The sequence below is a fragment of the Talpa europaea genome (assembly GCF_964194135.1).
Source record: "Talpa europaea genome assembly, chromosome: 11".
In the NCBI taxonomy this organism is placed as follows: Eukaryota; Metazoa; Chordata; class Mammalia; order Eulipotyphla; family Talpidae; genus Talpa; species Talpa europaea.
In genome coordinates this window covers 33,481,540-33,507,062 of record NC_140078.1, presented here as the reverse complement: position 1 = coordinate 33,507,062, position 25,523 = coordinate 33,481,540, and the positions used below count along the sequence as shown (strand labels likewise).

General features: G+C 39.8%; 1 protein-coding gene across 2 annotated transcripts in view; it reads right to left on the bottom strand.

Moving 5' to 3' along the window:
• Positions 1-25,523, bottom strand: part of PCSK2 (proprotein convertase subtilisin/kexin type 2) — a gene marked incomplete at its 3' end in the record, with an annotated part of 260,772 nt that overhangs the window by 98,117 nt on the left and 137,132 nt on the right. For both annotated transcript variants that reach the window (XM_084248159.1, XM_084248160.1), the window contains 3 exons: positions 16,195-16,308; positions 14,186-14,294; positions 6,892-6,929 (listed from right to left, as the gene is read on the bottom strand). In XM_084248159.1, the coding sequence (XP_084104285.1) occupies positions 6,892-6,929; positions 14,186-14,294; positions 16,195-16,308 (261 nt within the window). The remainder of the gene's footprint in view (positions 1-6,891; positions 6,930-14,185; positions 14,295-16,194; positions 16,309-25,523) is intronic.

Genomic DNA, 25,523 nt, shown 5'->3' with positions numbered 1-25,523 from the left:
AAAAGAAATGCAGGAGATCAAAGAATTAATGGAAGAACTAAAGAATTCTGGGAAAAGCAATGAAAGCAGAATAGATGAAATGGAAGAACGAATAAGTAATCTTGAAGACACAGAAATAAAAAGAACCAAAACAGAGAAGGAAAGAGAAGTACGAAGGAAAAAGAACGAAGAAAGACTTCGGGAACTATCTGACTCCATGAGGAAAGGAAATATAAGAGTTATAGGAATACCAGAAGGAGAGGAGAGAGATGTAGGAACAGAGAAAATATTCAAAGAGATAATTGAAGAGAACTTCCCAAATGTGAAGAAGGAACTGAAAATTGATATACAAGAAGCAAGAAGAACACCAAACTTCCACGACGAAAGGAAAAATACAGCAAGACACATAATAGTAAAGCTCCCAAGAATCCAGGACAAGGAAAAAATAATGAAGCTGGCAAGAGGGAAGAAACAGATAACATTCAAAGGAAAACCAATCAGGCTGACATCAGACTTCTCCGAAGAAACACTACGGGCAAGGAGAGAGTGGAGGGACATAGTCAACAGACTCCAAGAAAACAGATGCCAACCAAGAATACTCTATCCCGCAAAGCTCTCCTTCCTCTTTGAAGAAAGAATATGGACCTTCCCAGACAAACAGAAACTCCGGAATTTCATTGCAACTAAACCCCCACTCCAAAAAATACTACAAGGAGTCCTAAAGCCAGAACCTCAGAGCGACGAATAACAATGAAAGAAGGCCAAAAAAAAAAAAGTTATTAAAAGAATAAATAAATAAAATCAAAGGAAAGACAAACACAATGGCAAATACAGATGTTAACATATCAATATTAACTCTAAATGTAAATGGACTAAACTCTTCAATAAAAAGACACAGAGTTGCAGCCTGGATTAAGAAACAAAACCCAAACTTTTGCTGCCTCCAGGAAACACATTTAGCTACAAAAGATAAAAATAGGCTCAAAGTCAAAGGATGGAAAACAATCCTACAAGCAAATGGGCCAAAAAAGAAAGCAGGAACAGCTATACTTATATCAGATAAAACAGATTTCAAACTCAAAAAGATAAAAAGAGACCCCAATGGTCACTACATTATGATCAAGGGGACAATACTTCAAGAAGAAATAACACTCATTAACATATACTCACCAAACGAAGGAGCACCAAAATATATCAGACAACTGTTGTCCTCTCTGAAAACAGACATCAGAGAAAACACATACGTAGTGGGAGACTTCAACACACCACTATCAACAATGGATAGATCAACAAGACAAAAAATAAGTAAAGAAACCAAAGCTCTAAATAAAGACCTAGAGCAATTGGGCTTAACAGACATCTATAGAACACTAAACCCCAAAAAAACGGAGTACACATTTTTCTCAAGCGCACATGGATCATTCTCCAGGATCGATCACATACTGGGGCACAAGACAAACATCAACAGATACACCAAGATTGAAATCATATCAACCATCTTTTCTGACCATGAAGGCATCAAACTAGAAATAAACCATAAAAAGAAGGCAAGGAACTTTCCTACCTCATGGAGATTAAAAACCACACTACTGGAAGACCATTGGACTAATGAGGAGATCAAAGAAGAAATTAAAAAATTTTTTGAATTGAACGACAAGGAGGACACCAATATCCTAAATGTATGGGATGCAGCAAAAGCAGTAATAAGAGGAAAATATATAGCAATAGAAGCTCACATCAAGAAACAAGAAAGAACGCAAAGAAACAACCTAATCTCGAAGCTCAAAGATCTAGAAAAAGAACAACAAGAAAACCCCAAAACCAGTAGAAGAAAAGAAATAATAAAAACCAAAGCAGAAATAAATGAAATTGAAACTAAAAAAACAATCCAAAAGATCAATGAAACCAAGAGCTGGTTCTTTGAAAAAATCAATAAAATAGACAAACCCCTAGCCAGGCTCACAAAGGAAAAAAGGGAGAAAGCACAAATAAACAGGATCATCAATGAAAGAGGAGAAATCACAACGGACACAGCAGAAATCAAAAGAATAATCAGTAACTACTATGAACAGTTATATGGAAACAAGTTTAACAATCTAGAGGAGATGGACAAATTCCTACAACTCTACAATCACCCAAAGCTAGATAAAGAAGAAATAGAACACCTAAACAGACCAATTACAATTAGCGAAATTGAAATGGTAATCAAAAACCTCCCCAAAAACAAAAGCCCAGGACCTGATGGATTTACAAATGAATTCTACCAAACATTCAGAGACGAATTAGTGCCTATCCTTCACAAACTCTTCCAAAAAATTGAGAAGGAAGGGACAATACCAAACACGTTCTATGAAGCCAACATTACACTAATACCAAAACCGAACAAGGACAACACAAAAAAGGAAAACTACAGGCCAATCTCCCTAATGAACACTGATGCAAAAATCCTCAATAAAATTTTAGCTATCAGAATCCAACAATGTATCCATAAGATAATTCACCACGACCAAGTTGGATTCATTCCAGGGGCACAAGGATGGTTTAACATCCGAAAATCAATCAACGTTATCCAACACATCAACAAAAAGAAATATAAAAACCATATGATAATATCAATAGATGCTGAGAAAGCTTTCGACAAAGTGCAACACCCATTCATGATAAAAGCCCTTGAAGTTCTTGGGATACAAGGAACATACCTCAACATCATAAAGGCCATCTATGACAAGCCAACAGCCAGTATCATTCTCAATGGTGAAAAGCTGAAAGCTATTCCATTAAGATCTGGAACAAGACAAGGATGTCCACTCTCACCATTGCTTTTCAATATAATACTGGAAGTCCTAGCCAGGGCAATAAGACAAGAGAAAGACATCCAAGGAATCCAAATAGGAAAAGAAGAAGTCAAACTATCACTATTTGCAGACGATATGATATTATACATAGAGAACCCCAAAAACTCCACAGAAAAGCTAATTCAACTCATCAATCAGTTCAGTAAAGTGGCAGGATACAAAATCAACACGCAAAAGTCAGTAGCCTTCCTATACACAAACAATAAATCTGAAGAAGAAGAAATCAAAAAGACCATCCCTTTTGTTATTGAAACAAAAAAAATCAAATATTTGGGAATAAATCTAACAAAAGAGGTAAAGGACCTATACAAAGAAAACTATAAAACACTGTTAAAAGAAATAGAAGAAGACACAAAGAAATGGAGAGACATCCCCTGCTCATGGATTGGAAGAATAAACATTATTAAAATGGCCATCCTTCCAAAAGCAATATACAGATTCAATGCTATTCCAATCAAAATTTCAATGTCATTCTTCAAAGAAATAGAACAATTATTGATGAAATTCATATGGAATCACAAAAAACCCCGAATAGCCAAAGCTCTCCTGAAAAAAAAAGAAGGGAATGGAGGCATCAGACTCCCAGACTTCAAACTATACTACAAAGCCATAATCATCAAAACTGCATGGTATTGGAACAAGAACAGACATACAGACCAATGGAATCGAATAGAAAATCCAGAAATAAACCCACAGATTTATGGTCAACTAATCTTTGACAAAGGAGCAAAGACTATGCATTGGAGCAAAGAAAGTTTGTTCAATAAATGGTGCTGGGAAAACTGGGTCGCTACATGCAAAAGAATGAAGCTTGACCACCACCTCACACCATACACAAAAATCAACTCAAAATGGATTAAAGAACTAGACATAAGACCTGAAACCATAAAATATATAGAAGGAAATATAGGCAAAACACTACGTGATTTGCACATCAAAGACATCTTTACAGACACATCACCCAAAGCAGTGATAGTGAAGGCAAAGATAAACAGCTGGGACTATATCAAATTAAAGAGCTTTTGCACAGCAAAAGAGACAATAACAAAAACAAAGAGAAACCCCACCAACTGGGAGAACATTTTTGCACCCAACACTAATGATAAAGGACTGATCACAAAAATCTGCAAAGAGCTGATGAGACTCAACAACAACAAAGAAAATAATCCAGTCAAAAAATGGGCAGAAGAGCTTAAAAGAAACTTCTCTGAAGAGGAAATGCAAATGGCCAACAGGCATATGAAAAAATGTTCAACATCACTTGTCATCAGGGAAATGCAAATCAAAACTACCATGAGATACCATCTTACACCAGTGAGAATGGCACATATTAAAAAAACTAGCAACAACAAATGTTGGCGAGGGTGTGGAGAAAAAGGAACTCTTCTGCACTGTTGGTGGGAGTGCAAACTGGTCCAACCACTGTGGAAAGCTGTGTGGAGATTTCTGGACCTACTAAACATAGAGCTTCCATATGACCCAGCAATTCCACTCCTAGGTATGTACCCAAAGGACACAGAAACATCAATTCCAAAGAACACCTGCACCCCTATGTTTATAGCAGCACTGTTTACAATAGCTAAGCTTTGGAAACAACCCAAATGCCCAAAAATAGATGACTGGATCAAGAAGATGTGGTACATATATACCATGGAATATTACTCAGCATTCAAAAAAGATAAACACATGCAATTTGCTGCAACATGGATGGCGCTGGAAGGGATCATGCTCAGCGAAATAAGCCAAAAAGAAAAAGAAAAATACCGGATGGTCTCACTCATAGCAGGAATCTAGAAAACTTAAATAATGGACCAGGAAAATGAATAACTATAAGAAAGTGAAAATCAAAATCAACAAAAAACTATGAACCAGAGACACTTTTAGGGGGGCGGGGGCGGGAGGGGAGGGATTGGGGTCAGAATGGGGGGCTGCAATTGTATGGGGAATATAACAATAAAATTTATAAAAAAAAAAAAAAAAAAAGAAAAAATCTGTGCGCTTCTTAAATAAATAGAAAAAGAGAACATGCTATCCAGAGGCCCCACAGAGTTCCTCAAGGATATTGTTATACTGAAAATTTGATGGGAGCTGGCACCTCTCAATTTGGATGCTTTGCTCTCCAATTTCAGATTAGGATTTTTGCCAGATAAATCATAGTGTCCATTAGCTTCGTACGTGCACCTCATCAGAACACCAAGGATTCTTTTCCCACTTAAATGACGATCTCCTTTTAATCTGGTAACTCGTATTGGGAGTAGCCTGTCACAGAAACACCCCGACTGGGAGAGAGATGGGTTTGTCTCCATGGTCAGTGGAGGCTGGACAGGCTGGAGGGAGGCTGTGTGCTGTGAGCTTTCCCGCCTGACTGGCAGCCACCCCAGCTTGAAACCCTACAAGCTGCACAGTGCAGCCACACTGGCTTGAGAAAGTGAGCAGAACCTTATTTGGTGACTCTGGGAGGTGCTGGGTCCTGGACGTGGCAGGAATGGCAGGCAGCCACAGGGCAGCCAGAAGGAGGAGACAAATGCTTCTGGTGCAGGGGCCACCCTCTGAGTCTGAATTTGCTGCCCTGGCAGCTATTATGCTGCCTGCTGCCATTTCTTCCTAAGGAAGAAAGGTTTCTGCATATCAGAGCCTTGGAGGAATGCAACACATGCATTTCTCAGTCTCCCCTTTGGAGAAATCTCCAGTGCCCTGCAGTTAATTGGGCAGGCAGAGAGAGGGAGGACAAAAGAGGAGGCAGACAGTAGTGCAGCCTCCACAGGAAGCAGAAGGGACAGGCGAGGTTCCATATGAGCTTGCAGAGAGGGAAGGATGTCACAGATGAGAGGAGAGCTGCTCCTTAGACACTGAGGCAGACTTCTCAGGCAGGATCTACAACTCACAGGCAATTTTTAATTGTCTTATCCATAGGATGGATTCTCCTCTCTGGGGATAGAGCTTTGGTGTAATTCCTGTCATTTATCTGTGACAGCATCTTGGCTGGATGGTGCCAGTGATTCATTTAACTTAAAAAAATTATTATTAAAAGAGATTGCTTTCCTGATGCCCCATGCACAAAACCCATGAGAAACCTCTCTTCTCTTTTTTATAATATGGACACATACAGCTCAAAGATGTATAACCCAGATGTTGGTACCGAAACATTTCTGCTGGTAAATCCTATTTTCACTACTCAAATGCACAAGTTCTCCTAAGTGTGAGTCTCTTCAGCTATCCAAATAACATTAAACAAACAAATAAACACACAGATCTGGAGGTTCCAGGAGCAATAATAATACATTGGATAATTTTTAGTGAACACACCGATGCTTCAACAGTATACTGCCCTGTGTTAAAATAAAGTGATTGCTTATAGTCAAAGAGTTTGTAGGTTTCATCAGGAAAGTAGAGTCACTTGGGCGGCGGGGGGATGGGAGGAGAAGGGATGGTGGGGCGCGGCTCAAAAATGAGAACAGCAGTATTTACTGTGTGATTCTCTGTTCCTATTTCTTATTTGTCAAGGGATAGTAAGTGCTGTACTTAGCATTGTGGGAGGAAGTAGGTTTGGAGTAGTCATAAGCAAAATCATAATAAGAGAAGATGACTTCCTTGCTTTCATAAAGCAATTGTTGCAATGTAAGTTGCTGCAATTTTTTGGCTTTTTGCCATCAGTTTTATCCAGCAAGAATTCAAACTGCTCGTTTCCACCCTGCAATTCAATCTCTATAACCAGGGTTGATTTTAAACCTTGTCAAGTCTCTTTTCTTCACTACCTGCCCTCACGCTTTTCCTTAGCCGTGTGTTCTTCCAGACCTCAAGTTTCATTCTTTACTCCTCCCTAAACCACCTGCCTTTGTCTGCTGCCAGGCCCTACGTCTTGTCTGTTTGCTGTTGATCTGAGCTGTGGCTCCAGCCAGACGGTCAGTTCTAATATGTGTGTGTGTTCCTGCGTGCTGTGTGCACACATGCATGTGTGTATACATGAGTGCACACGTGCACCTGTGTTCCAAGTCACGAAGGGCACCTGAATGCTTAAAAAACACGTGCTTCCCCACACACGTTAACTTGTACTTACATAGTTGGAGGCCAGGTCCGGATGGAGATAGTCAATCCCTGTGAAGAGACAACAGCTCAGGTTAATACTTGACTGTGTCCTCAGGAAAGCCCCCTCCTTGTGAGGCTGCTGCCAGGGGATTTGGAAGGGGTGAGTGCCAGTGCCCGAGGCTCCTGGCTGGCATTGCCTTTCCCCAGTGAGGGTGAGCTGCACTGCCTGAGTGGAGAGGCAGCTGCCACCAGCTGCGTCAGAGGAGTGAAGCCAATTAGAGCTCAGGGCCCCCAGATAACACTTCTGACATAAATGACAGCACTGAGGGGCTTAGTGGCCTCAAGACGGATGGCTCATCAGAGCTGTGATCTGGGAGAGATTTGTGGAAATTTTGACATTTCCAAAGTACCTACTGGCTTTTCTTCTGAAATGAATCTGGCCCCGGGAAGGAAAAGTGATTATTATTTAACAGGGCATAGACAGCAATGGATTAGGAGAGCATTCTATGGCATGGAAATAATAACAGGAACACAGCTGGGCGAGAAAAGCTATTAGGCAAAGGGGAATGGTTTCCGAGCAGTGTCTTGGGTGGGAGCTGAGGCTGATTTCTCTAGTATGTGGCTTTCTAGAAAGCCAGAAACCTCGAGCCTCCCAGCAGGAGTCCTCTGCTTTCTCTTGGAGACAGATCTGTTTTGTTTCCCAATAGAGATTAAATTATGTCCTATCAGTCTGCTGGATTCCATCAGACATGTGGACCTTGGAAAGCACCATGAAACTTCACGGGCAAATGGAAAAGCTCTCACCCAATTCTGCAAACCAAATAGAAATCAGCCAGGTCCCTGCAATACCCCACACATGGTTGTAAGTGTAGTTTTGGAATCAAAGACCTGTGTTTGCCACACTACTAACTGGCTGCATGACTACAGGCAGGCTGCTTGCCTTCTCTGTGCTGGCTGTATCCTCAACCTGGTGAGGGGGAGAAAAGCGTGGCATGCTTAGCCCAGTGGCATTTAATGACTTTTATTGGGTTGGCAGTATTTAAAAACTAGAAATAGCATCAAGTCCCCCTCATAGCTGGCATCCTCACTACATGCTTACTAAGGCTAGACTTTTGCTCTGCAAAACAGAACTTGTATTAGGATGTAAGTTTTGAGAAAGAACATTTCATTTGTTAATCTTCCGGCATAAGGAATTTCTGGACTGGTCAATTTGGGCTTGCGGGTAAAGTTGAGCATCAGCACAGGTGATGAGACCACAGATCCAGCTCTATTGCAGGCTCAGGAACTAATATTTGTGTGCTGTAACCTCTAAGCCTCAGTTCCCTCATGTTGAAATGGGGGTAACCTACAAAGCAGTTCTCAAGAGTAGAGTCAGTTCATTGAAAGGTTTCAGCTTGTAGTACATACTTGATCAATTGTATTTCTTATTGTCTTAGTACCATCCTTTGCCATATCACTAGAATGATGTGGATAATGTAGAAGGGCAGAAATGTAAAAAAAAAAAAAAACAAAAAAACCTACTTGGTTTTAGATAATTGGGTTGAAATTAACTTGTATATGTTTGTTGAAATTGGTTAAATTTCGTGTGTTCATTATTGGGATAAAATGAACTCATGTCATTTACAGCAAGTGGATAGAGCTGGAAGGGATTATGCTAAGCACAATAAGTCAGAAGGAGAAAGAGAAATAAGTGAAGATGGTTTCACTCATATATGGAATATAGAGAAGCCAAACAAAATGTCAAAGACAAACCTTGAAAGCTGACTGTAGATCTGAGGCGTTCTGGAGTTGAAGGGAAGGGAGAGAGTGAGGGGGTGAAAACAGGAGCAGGAGGAGCACATTGGACTCTGCCTAAGGCTGCCAGAGGGATGTGGTGGGTGGGTGGAAAGGGGAGAGGGGTCCCATGGAGGATTACTGGCACATGGGTGGTGGGTGTGGTGAATATTCATTGGTAGAGATGTAAACCTACACCCTAAAACATAGACTGTAATATAAATCAACATTACCTCAATAAATATAAGTTTACCAGCAAAAAAAAGGGGGGGGGCTGGGTTACATAAATTGTGGAAAATCCACACTATAAACTACTATGTAATGATTAGAGATGATACTGGAGACCTGTGTATATTGGCAACAAAGGAGAGCCACAAAACATTCTTAAAATTTAAAAGGGAATTGCAAAATAATGTGCATAGTATGATTCTATTCTGTTATTTTATGTGTTATATATACACATTTGTATATACAGGGAGAAGGAAAAAATACATACACCAAGACATTAACTGATTAGTTCTGGGTATTGAGTTTATAGCTGATTTTATCTTTCTGTTTTTTGATTATCTGTATTTTCTGATTTTTACATAGTTTCTATAATGGAACATGTGTTACTTGGTTCATAAAAGAAATTTAAAAAATGAAACAAAAAACCTCTGTAACTAAAGATAAGTTAAAAAAAGACCCACACACAGAATATTTAATTTTTTCTAACAGGGAGTTGATTTTTAAAGCATGACTCCATGTTCTGAGAGTACAAATTGCTTCGAAGAGAAATTTTATAAGCGTAGTCTCTTTTCTGTGAAGGGAAAAATATTGAAATAACAAGATAATTTGAGACCAGAAGGAAATTAGAATTAAAACAAAATAAATTTAGCCTAATTATAAAAGAAATTTTTAATTAGGTTTGGGGAAAACCAACAGACACAGACTTTGGTCTAAGGAAAACAACCACCATTGATATAAATATGAAGAATGACAGACATGACTTAGAAAAATAATAATAAACTAAAGCATGAAAGCAATCACCTGGTAATTAAACAGTATTTTAATATTTTTGTATATTTGATTATCTCCTGAGGTAGAAAGCACTGAATACATCCTCTTAATCAGCTTAGTCATTTTTTTTAAGTCTTGTATTATTAATGTATTTGTTCTTATTTTTCACCTTTGCTTTAGTTTATTTTCAGAAATGAATACCAGACACTATGTAGGTCCCGGAAAAACACAGACAACTTAATACACGAAACCTGAGCTTCACAACTATTGATGACTCACAGTCTGTGGGGTACCAACTTATCAACAACCAATTTGTGACACACAAATGACAAATACGTGATTATATTTTTGTTCATAAGCCATTAATATCCTGTAATCAATTTGAATCTGCTCAGAAAGTCTACTCCAGTAGTCCAAATATTCAGTAAGTTCTGATGGTTCGAGAAACCTCCAGGAGGTAGCAAGGAACTCTTTTGCCTAGTTTCTACTTAGAGTAGTCAGAGTTCAGGTGAGAAGTATGTCAGAGGACTCTGGTTCTAGGTCCAGTTCTTTCCATTCTCCCAAGAGAGGTAGAGCTTTGTACTGTTCCCCAACAATATATATGTTAATTGGGGGTAGGTCACAATGGCTGGAGTGTATTTTTGAAAGATGGCAGTTCAGTATTTCCTATCTCATCTGATCTTCTACAAGGTGACAGTACCAATCCCTCTCACTCCTTTTCGAGGTAGGTCTATCCTTTCCTCTGTGATTTTATTTGGCTTCTATCAACAGGATACAGTGAATGCCATTGCCTAATTTCCAAGGTTAGGTCAGAAGAGGCCCAGCACCTTCCACCTGATCCCTTTGGATGCTTGCTCTGGAGAAAGCCCCCTGCCATGTAAGAAGCCCACATGTAGGCATTCTGTTTGACAGCTTCTGCTGAGCCCCAGGGACATCTAACTTCAACTACCAGCCATGGGAGCAAGCTGTCGCGAGGTCCAGCTCAAATGAGCCTTTAGATGACTTAGCCCAGCCAACAGCTGACCTCAACTACATGGGTGATCTCAAGTGAGCTCTGCCCAGGCAGACTCTAAGTTACTGTGCTGCAAAATAATCATTAAGCTGCTAAGTGCTAGAATAATTTGTTACACAGCAAATAACTGGAACAAACCCTGCAGGACCTTCTGAGGGCTGTGAGGTCCTGTTCAGAGAGAAGTTATTGTTCTTTTATGTGATGCAGATGCAGGTTGTTAAGCTTGTACTGCCACTTACAAGGATGAGGCCCCATTTACGAATCCACCAGGAAGGCAAACAAAGGGTGGGCTTTAAGCACTGAAGATGGTTACAATTGGTTGTGAGACATTGGTCAGTTTCTGCCTCCCAAAACCTCAGTTTATTCATACTGACCTTAGAAAATAATTATGACTGTGTTTCCTAAAAGCTATGCAGTGTCTAGCAAATACTCAATAGGTGTTAGCTTTTATTGTTACTAAAGCTTGGAGTTTTCGCTGACTCCACCTCACTGACTTTCACCTTCCTTGGCTCCATCTGATATTGGCTGAAGGTCTTGACCAGGCCTTTCTGACATCTTTGACCTTGACAGCAAATTGCTTGCCCTAAATTTTACCTGGTTTGGGTGACTCCTGTCTAACTGTCAAGGTCATATTTCATTGTCTAGGTCAAGTTCCCAAGACCAAACAATTCTATTATAATAAAGGAGATATGTCATCATTAAATGGGGTCCTCACTGATATGTATGTGATCCAAATGTCACAGCAGACCCAAGAAACATTTCTGTTCCTTTGGGCAACAGCTAAGCAAGGAGGAGCTCTCCTAGTGACATGTAGTACATGGAAATGACATTAAGTTTCACCCAAGTGAAGGCAACAGATTTTTACTGACATCTATGGAATCACTAGATTTAGCCAAGGGAACAATAGCCAAGTTTTGAGTTAGGAGACCGGAGATGAGTGAATGGCTATTGAAAATGACTATCCTCAAGTTGAATCTTTCAGACAAATATCTGAGTTTTTGTCATTAAGCCAATTATAGAAAACCATAGGTTATAAAATAGTTTGTTATTTTTGCTGTTAGGTATCAAGGTAAGCATCTGTGTCTGTCTTTAATCTTGCTTTGGAAGGATGTCTTGCTGAGAGATTATCTGGGAAATGATATCACAGCACTCAGTAATGCAGGCAGTTAAAAGAGAAATTGCAGTCCTGATGTCCCCAACCTCACCAGCACAGCTCCCTATCTCTAGGTGTTGGAGTTAGAGGAACCCAGTTACATGCTGTGGGGGTACTGAGCATCTGGCCTTGGCCTTGTCATTGGTAAGCCATTCTTGCCCCAAATCATCTTGGCGTTCAACAGTGGATTTGGAGAATGTGTTGGCTCTCATTCTTTATTCCAGTTATTAGACTGAATAAGTATGCGGTAAATTGAAGTTGGGTGCAGTTCCTGTCTCTCGCGACACCTGGAGGTAAAACTGTTTGCCCTCCCCTGGAATCTGTACCAGCCCTGAGATCATTTATCTAACAGTAGTGGCCGTGACACTTGCTGATTCCAGGTCCAGCCTTTTAGATATCTGAGAGCATGTCCTCCTTGTCTGTTAGAGTGCCAGTTTTGGAACCTCCTAACCATCTGCAAGAAAATCCAGCCACCTTGATAGGGAGACCACATGGAAAGGAGAGGCTCTGGGACCACAGTGGGAGGGAGAAAGGCAGATTATTTCCCCAGCCCCATCGAGCGTCCACTGACACTAACACCCTCTGATCTCAGCTGCCTGAGAGACCTTGAGAGACCAACAACAGAATCATCCAGCTAAGTTAGCAAACTTGCAGGGTTGAGAGATAACCCATGGATTGCTTTAAGCAACTTGGTTTGGGGGTAGTTCATTTTTCAGCAGGTGATGACCAGAAAGATAAGTTAGGGGCTTTAATTGGGAGGCAGAGTTCACCATTTTGGGACCAGCAGAAGAAATACTATTGAATAAAAAAATTCTGCTGAGACTTTTGTAAAGGGCTCGGTTTCTTAAGCTAGAAAATATGAAACTGGGTCAGGTACTAACCCCTCTGTTACCTTTGGAAGGGATTATGAGCAGTCAGTCAAGGGGGTTACAGCTAAAGAATTCTGAAACAGGCATCTCAGGGCTGTTGGGAGTGTCCCAAGAGTAATGTACCTGGCTTGGACACTGTCCTGTCCTAATTTTAGAATGCTTTCCTAATGTCTCAGATGTGGGGTGAAGTGAGCATTGCAATATGTCCCAGACTTAGATGTCCGCCACACTTAGATGCATCTTTTTCCTAAAAGAGCTGGCCTCAACCATTTCAGTTTCTAATCCAAAGCCTAGGAAGGAAGAGTTAAAGCACCCACCATCAGGGCAGCTCTTGTGCAGAGCAACTTCCTGCTGTAAAAGCCCTCGACCACATGGTGAAAGCTTTCACATGCAATTCGAAACATCTCACACATCAGAGGACACCAGCCATTGGTTTCAGGTTGATGTAAATGATCCCACAAAGAGTGCCCATTTCCAGCTTTCCTTATTTCTCCATCAAGTCTGCTTCAAAGGCTTACTTAGATCCTCTAAGTGTTCTTAGAGGATCTTCAGAAGGAGAGTTTCCATGTTTCATCTCTGTACAGGTTTTATATATAATTGGACCCATTGGCAGGGTGGAATGTTCACTGGAGGACCCAGATGGCTGATGAAGGCAACAGCATACCCCAATGAGATGCTATAGGGCACAGAGTCCTTGGCAGAACTGAGGATGTGTAGTTAGAAAAATACCAACTCACCAAACCCATCAGTTCTCCTACCACCAACTATAGAAAATAAAGTGCTACTAAATCTATGTCTGGCAGGCACATGAGATAGAATAACATACTATAGAAGGCATGGGTAATAAAATGTTATCAAAGTCTGCTTTCAAGGACTCATTCTGAAATGAAATGACAATAATGTCAACATATCTCCAAACCCCAATCCTACTGCTAGAAAGCTATTTCATGAATATAAAGCCGTTGTCTAATAGAATTTCTGTAATAATAAAGATAGAATTGCATTGAGTTACTGCAGTGGATCAATAGCCCTGTGCGGATATTAAGAAGTTGAAACAAAGATAGTATGATTGAAGAACTGAATTTTTAGTTTTAATTAGCTTTAATTAATTAAGACAAATGTAAATAGCGACATGTAACTAGTGGCTACTACATTGGAAACTGTGGCTCTTGAAAAATAGATGGTAAAAATAAACAGATTTGGAGGATGCTTTAAGTCAAGGTATAAGCAGCAGTGGCCCGATAAGAAATGATGGTTGAGTGATCTGCAGCTTTCATTTGTTCATTTTTTAAGTTAAAAAAATTTTGTTAATTCAACAAATATTTGCTAAGGGCATCATCGAGTCTAGAGGCTACTGAGTTGAATGAAAGTGAGGATTTTGTCACAAACAGATGGTCATCAGAGCCACCATTTGGCTATTCTCTCTGATTAACCTTTCCAAAACAATGACTCTTTTATATTCTGAAGGCATGCAAAGACACACTTGCTTCCAAATAATGTCAAATTTTGAAATACTCACCATCATCCATGATGCCAATGGTGACACCTTTTCCAGTGTATCCCAGCTCCCAGGCTTCTGCCACATTCAGATCCAGGCCGGGGGTGCCATCAGCTTGTCCGGTGTTGATCTGGTACAGGAATTCCAAAACAGAGAATCTGATTGGTTTGTTCCACTGTGTAAAATGTTTGCTTGACACTTGCAGCCATGTGATCTCCTAGGGTCAGCTCAGAGACCACTTCTTCCATGTGGTGGTACTTACGTGTTCCTCTACCTACTTTTTCTGTTTATGTAAATGCACAGTTTCAACCACCCTCACATCTTATGACTAGTTTGCTATCTTGAAACTTCTTAGAATTGCCATTGGAGAGATCCTCCTCAATTTACAGTAAAATCCTCACTCTCAAAGCTTTCTACTTCATGTTTTGCATTTTGCACATAGCACCTTGGATTATTCTTGTTTGAATATGATTTTCTCACTAAATAGCAGTATTCTTTGCAAGAGGAAGCATGTCCTATTTACCTTTGTAATTTCAGTATTGTCTCATCAAGTCTTACTTGAAAATATTTGTTCAACTGAAATAAAGACAGCTGGCTCACCTTGAGAACATGTTCCAAGCTAAAAATAAAATAAAATAAATTTAACCTCCTTCCTAAAATAATTTAAAAAGGAAAAGAAAAGAAAACAATTAAAATACATATGTTCACTATCCTCTTTTCATGTATCTTTGTCCTGTGCATATTTTTTCAAAAACAAAGTGTAAATAAACAGTGAAATCAGAGCTTGTACTCTGGCTATTGTGGTATTGCCCAAACATTGTGTGACTGTCACCAGTGCTTGTTATAGAAAAGACTGTTCCTCTCTGTCCAGGCACAGGTTAACATTATACCTTTCCTTTCCCTTTGAAATGGAAATGGTCACAACCTGGTTTTAGCCAATACAAGGTAAGCTCATGTGCCATCTGTCATGTCCAGGCAGAAACTTTAAGGGCCAATGTGCAATCCGTTCCTTCCCCTTACTGGTTCTGAGATAGAGATTGGTAAGTCTGAGTCCCCGAAAGATTGTGAGCTTAACATTTTGATTTTGTTAAGTTGCTATATTTGGGAGTTGTATGTTATCCCCCAAAACCTAGCCTGTCCTTAATAACATAGGTAAGCTCATTCAGCTTCCCAGAGTGGATTCCACGCCAAAAGCATAAGGTAGAGTCAAACTCTGAAGCTCCAAGAGGGAAATTTTGGTGCATTACTAGAATGTGACAATCCACAGGGTCATAACTGAGTTTTCCCTCTTATTCATCACCTTGAATCATAAATAAAGCTTCATTCATAGTTGCAAATTAGCCACTCTATCCCCCTCGACAATCCCAGGAGTTTGGATCAGTTTGAAGTCACTGAGCCTCTTTTCAACACAACCCAAATGGTCCAAATGGATCATGAGACACTATTGGTGAACAGGAACTACTCCCTTCATCAAACAGTCTGAGTTTATAGGCTGAGTTTCTGTACCTTGAATCCTGCATCAAGCTAACCCCATGGAACTGATATCCTGTCATCTCAGGAACCACTAACAGATGCTACTTTTGTTACTTTAGTCTTTGAGTGCTCTTCCTTGTCCCTTTTGAAGTCATCTGATTCTTTCTCTCATGCCTGTGGTTATACCATGTCCTGTAATCACTTTGCCTGTTGAGACATCTGGATTACTTTCCCCATACCTTTCGCATGACTTTTACATATTCTGGAAGTATCACTCATGCTCTGGTGTGCTTTTTCGGAATCTGGGAGGATGTAATGAGCTGCTGGTAGTGGCTTTGACCCTAAGAGATCATGACTATTTAGCAGTCCAGAAGAAAACAGATTGAAGAACAAGATGCATGTCAGGTGATAAGAAATCAATACGTTTCAGAGGGGACAAAGAGGTTCATGGAGTTCAATGCTGGCTACCATCCCACAGCATAATAAGGAAGTAGAAAAACATCTTTCATCTGAAGTCTCAAGATGAGCAGCATTAGGAATAATGCAGAGATACTTACCAGATACCATTGCTTTGTAAAAAGAGGATCGTTCATGTTGATGTCAATCTCATTGATGTCTCTATACCCTCGTTTTTTTCGGTCGAATCCTTCCTGTTGCAAGGCCATCTTTATCTGGAACGACAATACCGGCATATTACCTTAATGTCAACCTGAATGTCACTACACTGTAATTCATTTCCAAAAATTCAAATTCCATTTGTGTATAAGACACTTTTTTCTCAGCAGAAGCCAAGTTCATTTCACATGCGCTTTCACTTTATGATGCTTTTCCAAGAGCATTTATTTCTGCTTGAGTGGAACAAACAGGCTTTCATGATGGCTCTGACTGGGTTTTCTTAAAATAAGAGTTAGGTGGGAGAATATATTCTTGAGGATGTGAAGGTAGTAAGGGTTGTTCAGTGAAATATGCAAAGCAATGGATCACTTCTATTAGGGAGAGAAGACTGGTGTGGATGCAGCAAGGGACTGCATGAAAACTGCTTAGATCATTTTTTCTGGAGGGTGTCCCAGTCTTTGCATTTGTCAACAATACTGTGCTATCACATTTGGGAATCAGCCAAAAATAAACAAAAAGGAGGAAAGCCTGCCTGGAGAGCCAGCAAGTCCATAGGAAAGCTCTGGAGGGTAAGCGAGGGAATTTTGAAGATGAATAATAGATGGCTGGTTTAGCTGTCCTGGCAAAGACATGTCATTTTGAAACAAAAGTCAGCTAGGACCCCAAGCTCTTGGATGGAAAAAAGATTTACGGGTAGACTTCATTAGATACTACTTCTGGCAACTGCAAATCTTTATCAAGAAACGTTCACTTGAGAATAATTTATCATCTGATAGTTGTAGTCAGCCTTTAAACACTACAAATTCAAAGACTGTACACATAGGTAAAATGGTGTGTGCTGGATACTCGTGATTCTTTAAAATTATATTTTGCAGTGTCTATTTCTCCTTTTCCCAAATCACCTCAGTGTATTTGGGAATGACCCAAACTGTGTTGGTGGGAGTGAAATGTGAGGGATCAGCCTGCTGTAAGGAAACTGCAGGCTCTCTCTGCCTCAGACAACCTCAGTGGATATCTCTCCCCCAGGACTGGGATCTTGGGAAAATGGTGTGGGGGGGGGAGGAACCCTTGGATATTATTTTTCCCAGAGGTCCACTCGCCAGGCTGTCCTTGAAAAAAGAGCTTCTCTATCATTCCACGCCCAGCCCTGACACTCCTCCAGGATTAATGCTTTGACCTTCGCAGATTGAGAGCTCCCCAGATCTTTCTGACAAATTATCTTTTACTTAAGTGATTCAGAATCAACTTATGTTGCTTGTAATCAAAATTTTGATGCGAGATGAGACAAAGACATGAGGGTCTATGTCAAGAGCGATGTCAAGAAGAGAATGAGGAAGCCCACATACAGGGTGGGAAACTCCCCTTCCTGCGGCTCTGGAATGAGGGGGAGGCCATGGGGAGAGTAGTGTCTTACTTCCTTGCTCTATATCCCACCACAAGAGGACCTGGGGCTTGTTTGCCAGAAAAACTCTAACTTTACCAGGAAGTCCATATAGGTTTCCCCTGCTATCCGGAGGTAGAATATTTCTTATGATCTTATTTCTTATGATTCAATCAATGATTTTTTATGTCTGGGAACACCAAAAATATTTTCCTTATTTGTGTGTCTCTGGACGTGTGTGTATTCAGTAATGTAGATCATTTAAAATGCTGAAGAGGGCCTCCCCTGGTGGTGCAGAGGTTGAGCGCTGGGCTGCGAAGCTGCCCACTGCCTCTGCAGCACCGGTTTGATCCCGGGCCATTGGCGAGGGTCCCACATGGCGCGACAGACCTCTCCTGCTGTGCCTGGTGCTCCCCTCAGCAGTGTATTTCGTCAGTCTGTCTGTTCTGTTCCCTGCTCTGGCACAGGTGAATTCTCTCACACTCCCGCGCTTTTGACTGTACCCAGTGCTTGTATAAATAAATAAATAAATAAATCTTTAAAAAAAAAAAGCTGAAGAAAATGTAGTTTTAATCTAGAAAGAGGCTGGCATACTCTTCTGGAAAGCTTTTACTAGGGAAGCAGGTATTCAAATGAGCATCACTTTAACCAGGAAAGAGGGAACCTGAACCTGGCCATTTGGGGAGTTTGGTCCCATAACAAGGCCTTAATCTGCTCTGCTCACTAATGGGAGGCCTTGATTGTCTTATTCTATTGATTCATTGTCATGAGGGACTTCGGCTTCCTTGAATTGATGGCTCCTTTCATTTGCTATGATCTTGGCTAATCACAAGCTACTGCTGAGTGGAAGCTGGAAAACCCTCATCCATAGGTTATTTTCCAGCAGCATGAGGACAAGAATATTAACTTCAGATTCTATCTTTTAAATAACAGTGCTGGCATGGCCATTACACGATCACTTCTAATTCAATTAAAGCAAGTGCATTCTAATGAAAAGACTGTTTAAATTCACTTCCACAAAATTAATTTTTAATTCTATAAATCAGGCTTTAATGGAAACCAGTGATGCTTTGGAAGGCTGCCCTCTCTGGACACCACCCCCCTTGGAACCCAGGAGCGCTAAGCAAGGTTTAGGTGTCTGCAATTTTGTCATCTTGTATTATTGAGAATTAGCAATCCAAAGATTGCACAGGGCTTCCTGAGTCTGTCAGTTTCTCTTCCTGTCTTCAATGAAGATCAGTTACAATTTTGAAAGAGGTGAATACCTTTAAAATATATATTTTTACTTGTTACACACAAATAACAAAAGAAAAGTTGTTTGTTTTTTTTCTCACAGTGATGCCAGGTAATACCATAAACTGCTTTTATTTTTCTGGGTTCTTAACCAATCCAAATTCACATTCAAACCAAATTTTTATGTAACACCTCTCATACTATAGATGAAATTATACATTTTTTCTTCACTATGTACCCCACCTTAAGAATTCTAAATACTACTATCTAGCTTTCATATTTTAATTTTTAATGACTACCTAAATATTCCATAGAATAAGGTACCATAATATATCCAATAATCCCCCTCTTATTGGTGATTTGGATTGTTTTCTATTATAAATGAAATTGCCATCAGCAGAGAGATGAGATTATAAACCACTTTTAAAGACTTCTGTGAAGGTTTCAGTGTTATAATTCAATGTATGATAAAGCCCAATGCCAGAGACGTATTTCCTAGCATCTATAATCTTCCTTCTTATTATAACTAAAAGGTCACATTTATCCTTTTTTCTTCCTTTTAGAACTGTAACCTTTCACACACAATACCGTTCATTACCGCTTAGATGTGGTTCCAATAACATGCATAAATTTAACTATTGCTTCTATGTTTCACTTTAGTATGCTTCCCCAAGATGGTCAATTCAACTAGACATTTATACAAATAAAAAATATAGAAAAGGGACAGTTTGTTACTGGGTATTGTTTTATTAAAAATGAATAAATGAGTATTCTACAATTCCATTTCTTTTCCTTTTTGTTTTTATAAGCTTGAAGTAATGTTGTTTTCCATCACTGTACATGTTTTAGGAGTATAGGTTCACACCTCACCCAATAAATAGCACCATAACATGCCCACCACCAAACTACCAATTACCCTCCACCACAGTCCATTGGATGCCCTCCACCTTTTGCCTCCATATCCCTCCTCTTCTGGTAACCTCAATTTTGCAGTAGAATTCCAACAGGGTTGTTTTGATTTGATTTTGTCTGTTACTTTGCATTGTTTCTTTATATTCCAAATATGAGTGAAATCATTTAGTACTTCTCTTTCTCTTTATGATTTATTTTGCTTAGCATAATCTTTTCCAGTTTCATTCATGTTGCTCCAAATGGCAAGATTTCATTTTTTTTTTTTTTTAGATAACTGAGTAGTATTCCATTGTATCTGTACATATATCATGTCTTCTTCATCCAGTCACTTGTTGTTGGGTACTTAAGTTATTTCCATATCTTGGCTATTGCAAATAGTGCTGCAATGCACATAGGCATGGGTATATCTTTTTGAATGAGTGTTTTTATGTTCTTCAGATAGTTACCTAGGAGTGGAATTGTGAGGTCCTATGATAGATCTATTTTTAATAGTTTGAAAAATCTCCATACTGTTTTCCATAGGAGCTAGATCAGTTTGCATTTCCACCAACAGTGGACGAGGGTTGCAAATTCTTCACATCCTTGCCAACATTTATTTGTCTAGCTTTTTTGAAATAGGCCAGAGGGGTGAAGTGGTATCTCCTTGTGGCTTTATTTGCATTTCCCCCATGATAAATGATTTTTTCATATGTCTATCAGCCATCTGTACTCTTCTTTTGAAAAGTGTCTATTCAAATCTTCTGCCCACTTCTTGATTTTTTTTTTTTAAAGATTTATTTATTTATTTATACAAGAACCGGAGTACAGGCCAGATGCATGGGAGGGTGAGAGGATTCACCAGAGACAGAGAGGGGAACAATCAGGCAGACTGACGAAATACACTGCTGAGGGGAGCAGCAGGCACGACTGGAGAGTTCTGCTGCGCCATGTGGGATCCTCGCCGGCCAGCTGGGATCGAACCCGTGCTGCAGAGGCTGCGGACAGCTTCACAGTGCTGATCTCAACTGCCTGCACCACCGGGGGAGGCCCTTGATTGGGTTGTTTTTGTTGTTGTTAGTTGTATCAGCTTTCTTTCAATAAATCTTGAATATAAACTACTTGTCAGATACATGGTATGCAAATTATTTTCACCTATTAGTAAGCTGTCTTTTCATTTTAATGATAGTTTCTTTCTCTATTCAGAAGACTTTTACTTTGATGTAGGTCCATTTGTTCATTTTTGCTTTTGTTTCTTTGTCTTTATAGTTGAGTCCCCAAAGATATCACTGAGGCCAATGTTGTGGAGTGTTTTGCCTCTGTTTTCTATTATGTATTGTATGACTCAGGTCTTCCATTTAAGTCTTTAATCCATTTTAAATTAATTTTTTGTGTATGGTGTGAGATACACATTCTTTTGCATGTGGCTGTCCTGTTTCCTCAACACAATTTGTTGAAAAGACTGTTCTTTCATTATTATATTCTCTTCACTCCTTTGTTGTAAAATATCTGTTCATAAAGTTGTGGGTTTATTTCCGGGCTCTCAGTTCTGTTTCATTGATCTGTGTGTTTATTTGTATCCAATACTATCCTGTTTTGATTATAGCTTTGTAGTATAGTTTGAAATTGGGGAGTGAAATATCTCCATTCTTTTTTGTCAGGATTGCTTTGACTACTCAGGGCTTTTTGTGTTCCATATGGTTCAACTTTCAAAACTTGATTTGACACATATACATAGTACAGATTTTACCCAAACATCATTACCCCTACCCTTTCCTCTTCTAGTCTCTCTTCTTGGTTAAGAATTTTTCAGTCAACAGATGTTTTTGTATATCTATATGTGACAGCTGCAGACCATGCTAGGATGAAGTAGACACAAGCCCCACACATTTGCTTACTGCTGTACAAAGGTGCATTAACAAGTCCCTTGACTGTATTTAATATTCTGAAAATAAAAAACCAAACGTGGGATATGTAATATGATTACAGACTGTAATATGATTACAGTCGAGGAAACAAAAAGTCGGAGGCCATTGTATTGTTCAATAGTGGAATAGATGGTAGTGTCACCAGGCTGACCAATACTAAATGCTGTGAATTCTTCACTAAGCCACATTACTTCTTCCTAAGGCACAGAACACAGTCAACCTTCCAGAATCTGGGACAGCTTAACCATGGATGTTACTCTCTAAGGATCAGGGATGGGATCACTTCCCAGCTGGGCAGATAATTAAACAGCTGGTAATTAGCACTGATTGTGCTGGGGGGAGGGGGGGGTGGGGACCAGGAGAAAGGAGAGCAATATGGGAAACTTGCCACCAAAAAGAGCAAACTTGATTTAAAATGAGTGTAAAAAAAGAAACAGAAAACACAAAACGGACATGTTGCTGAAAATACTGATTTATGAATGTATGATAGTGCTGATTGTGTTGTGCTACTATTTTTTGTATACTACCAAGAATTATTTCATTTACCACTCTAATGCATTGAATTGTCTTTCTCTACAAGATGTATGGAAATTCTCATTTCCAGTACATCAGACTATGATCTTATTTGAGAGCAGAGTCTTTGCAGGTGTAATTAGTTAAGATGTCCTCACACAGTGGGCCCTTCATCCAGTTAGACTGTTGTCCTCAAAGGAAGAGGACAGAAAGACTCACAAGAGAAACCATGTGAAGAGTACAGTCACACAGAGTGAGGTTATGTGAAAGGTAGGAGGCTACCACAAGCCAAGTCTGGGTATAGCGGAAGCTGAGTTGGGCAAGGAAATATCCACTCCTAGAAATTTCAGAAGGAGCATGGCCCAGCCAACACCTGATCTCAGGCTTTGGCTTCCAGAGTTTTGAGAAATAAATTTCTGTTCTCATAAGATACCCAGTTTGAGATACTTTGTTGTAGAAACTAGTACAACCACTAAGAATTAAATGAATTCATCTCTGGGAAATGAATAAAACCACCACTTAAACCATGTCACATTTCTTTCTCATTGGTAGAGTTCAGTTTGTACTTAAAATGTAAAATGTGTCTAGAGTTTCATTTGGACAAAGATTTCTTTTATCATAGATAATTTTGAAAATAAAACAAAAAAAGAAGGGAAATGTTGGTAAAATAAATTGGTTAGGGTGATGGCTCTCCCTGGTGGTGCAGGGGTTAAACTCTCAGCACTATCAAGCTATCACCAGCCACTGCAGTATGAGTTCTATCCCCGACCAGAGAGCTAACCAATATGGTGCAGCAGACCTCTTCGGTCTCACCCGCTGCTCCCCTCAGCAGTGTATTTCAGTAGATCCACCTGTTCTGTTCCCCACTCTGTCTCTGGTGAATCCTCTTATCCCCTGCAGCTCTAGCCTACACCCCAGTTCTTTTACACATAAATAAAAATAAATAAATAAATCTTTTTAAAAAAGGGTTAGAATGTTTTTAAAACTCCTTCCCATTCAGTCTAATTCAGAATTGTCCATAGCTGTTTACCCACATGATACCTCTGTGCTAACAAATGTGCTGGTGAAGAATAGTTCTTGAAAGAGAGCTCCACTGTTGTCTCCAGGATTTCCTCCCAGCTGCCAAGAGCTATTCTGCAGATTTTGGTGTACCATCTTAGGCAATAACAATGTTGTCACTTGCTGAATTTTAAGGTGCATGCATTTAAAAAAAAATTTAAAATATTGCATGATAGTTTTGCTTTCCTATATTCTGATGACAAAATTTTGAGCAGTTAAAGTGAAACTTTTCTCACTTAACCTCAGCCCAGGCTGGAACTTTTAATAAGTGAACTGGGAGACTTGTCATGAAAACAATGAGGTTTCATAGTAAGAGCCCTGGACTGGATCAGGAGCCCTGGGTTATGGCGCCATAGACAGAGATTTGAAACTTGCTTCTGTCCCTACTGAATCTGTGTCTTTGCACACAATAGTAACATTTCTGAGACTCAGTTTCCTAAATTGGGAATAATAACTACTCTGTGGACTGCTCTAAGGAATGAATATTTGTTATACGACATCTAGCATGTAATATAGTTAAGGATCTTGAGATGAGATCGTTTTGGGTAATCCTGGTGGGTCCTAGTCAAATGACAAATGTCCTTATAGGAGACACAGAGAAGAGACACACAGAGAAGAGGAGACTGTGAAAATGGAGGCAGAGATTAGAGCCCAAAACCTAGAGCCCAGACAGCTAATAAAAGGTGGAAGAAGCAGGAAGGATTCTTCATGCAGGGCCTCTGGAGGGAGTAAGCAGTGACTATACTTTGATTTTGAATTTCTGCCTCCAGCACTGTGAGAGAATAAACAGAAGTAGCTTTAAGCCACCAGTTTGTGGTAATTTGTTATCGTATCTATAGGAAACTAATATAATGCAGTAAATTAAAAAATATATATACACATATATCTAATATCTAATATATATACACATATATCTAATATATATACACATATATCTATTATTTATATTCATAAATAATATCCAAATATTGAATATCTACATATAGATATTATATATTATTATATAAAATTAGCAGACATTGCATATAATATCTGTCATAATTTCTACATGTAGATAATATACATTGTAGAATAGATATAATATCTAGTATTATCTCATTTAAATCAACAAGGATCATATACATATGCACAATAATTAACATATACTCTTCTTAAAATTTCTATTATCCCCTTAAAGAGATGCATATTACTTTATCATGTGCTTAAAGCAAATTTAATTATCTCATCACCTATTGAAGGACACTCTGGTGGGCAGGGTATTCTGTGTTTGTTTTTAGCTCCACTCAAAGCTGCAGTGAAGAGTATCTTCACACACACACACACACACACACACACACACACAGGTGATTTTTTTTTTTTTTAAGATTTATTTATTTATTTATACAAGCACTGGGTACAGTCAGAAGTGCGGGAGGGTGAGAGAATTCACCAGAGCCAGAGCGGGGAGCAGAGCAGGCAGAAGGACCGAAATACACTGCTGAGGGGAGCAGCGGGCGGCAGGAGAGGTCTGCGCGCCATGTGGGACCCTCCTCCGGTGGCCGGGGAGCAGCCGGGGATCGAACCGGCACTGCAGAGGCCGTGGGCAGCTTCGCAACCCAGCGCTCAACCGCTGCGCCACCAGGGAGGCCCCAGAGGTGATGTTTTTTAAAGAACATCATCGAGATAATATATAAGCCATGGAATTCCTGGGTTGTTGACCATGTGATTTTAGTTTTTCATCAGGCAGTTAATACCAAATGACCTCCAGAAAGTTAATACCAAATTGCAAGCTCACTAAGGACTTTTGAAGGAGTGGGGAACTTTAAAATGCAAGGACCCTCCTTGGTGGCCTAGGGGTTAAGACTCTGTGCTGTCACCATGATGGCCTGAGTTTGATCCTGGGCCAGGGAGCTGACCCACATGGCATAGCAGACCTTGCCTGTCTTGCCCACTGCTCCCCTCAGCAGTGTATTTTGGTAGATCCACCTGTTCTGCTCCCCACTCTGTCTCTGGTGAATCCTCTGGTGAATCCTAACCTATACCCCAATTCTTCTAAGCATAAATAAATCAATCTTTTTTTAAAAAAGAAATATATAAAAAAAGTAAAAATGCTAGGATCCCAGAAGCCCAACCGTGGCTAATCTGATCCGGAATAGACATGGGGTGTGCCCAGTAATGAGGGCTTTTAACTGCCTCTGGTGGTTGTGCTGCGGTCTACTTAACTCACAGCTCTTCCATAGATAATATTAACTCTAGCTGACAGAGAATCTCTGGAGGAGGAGCTCCAAGA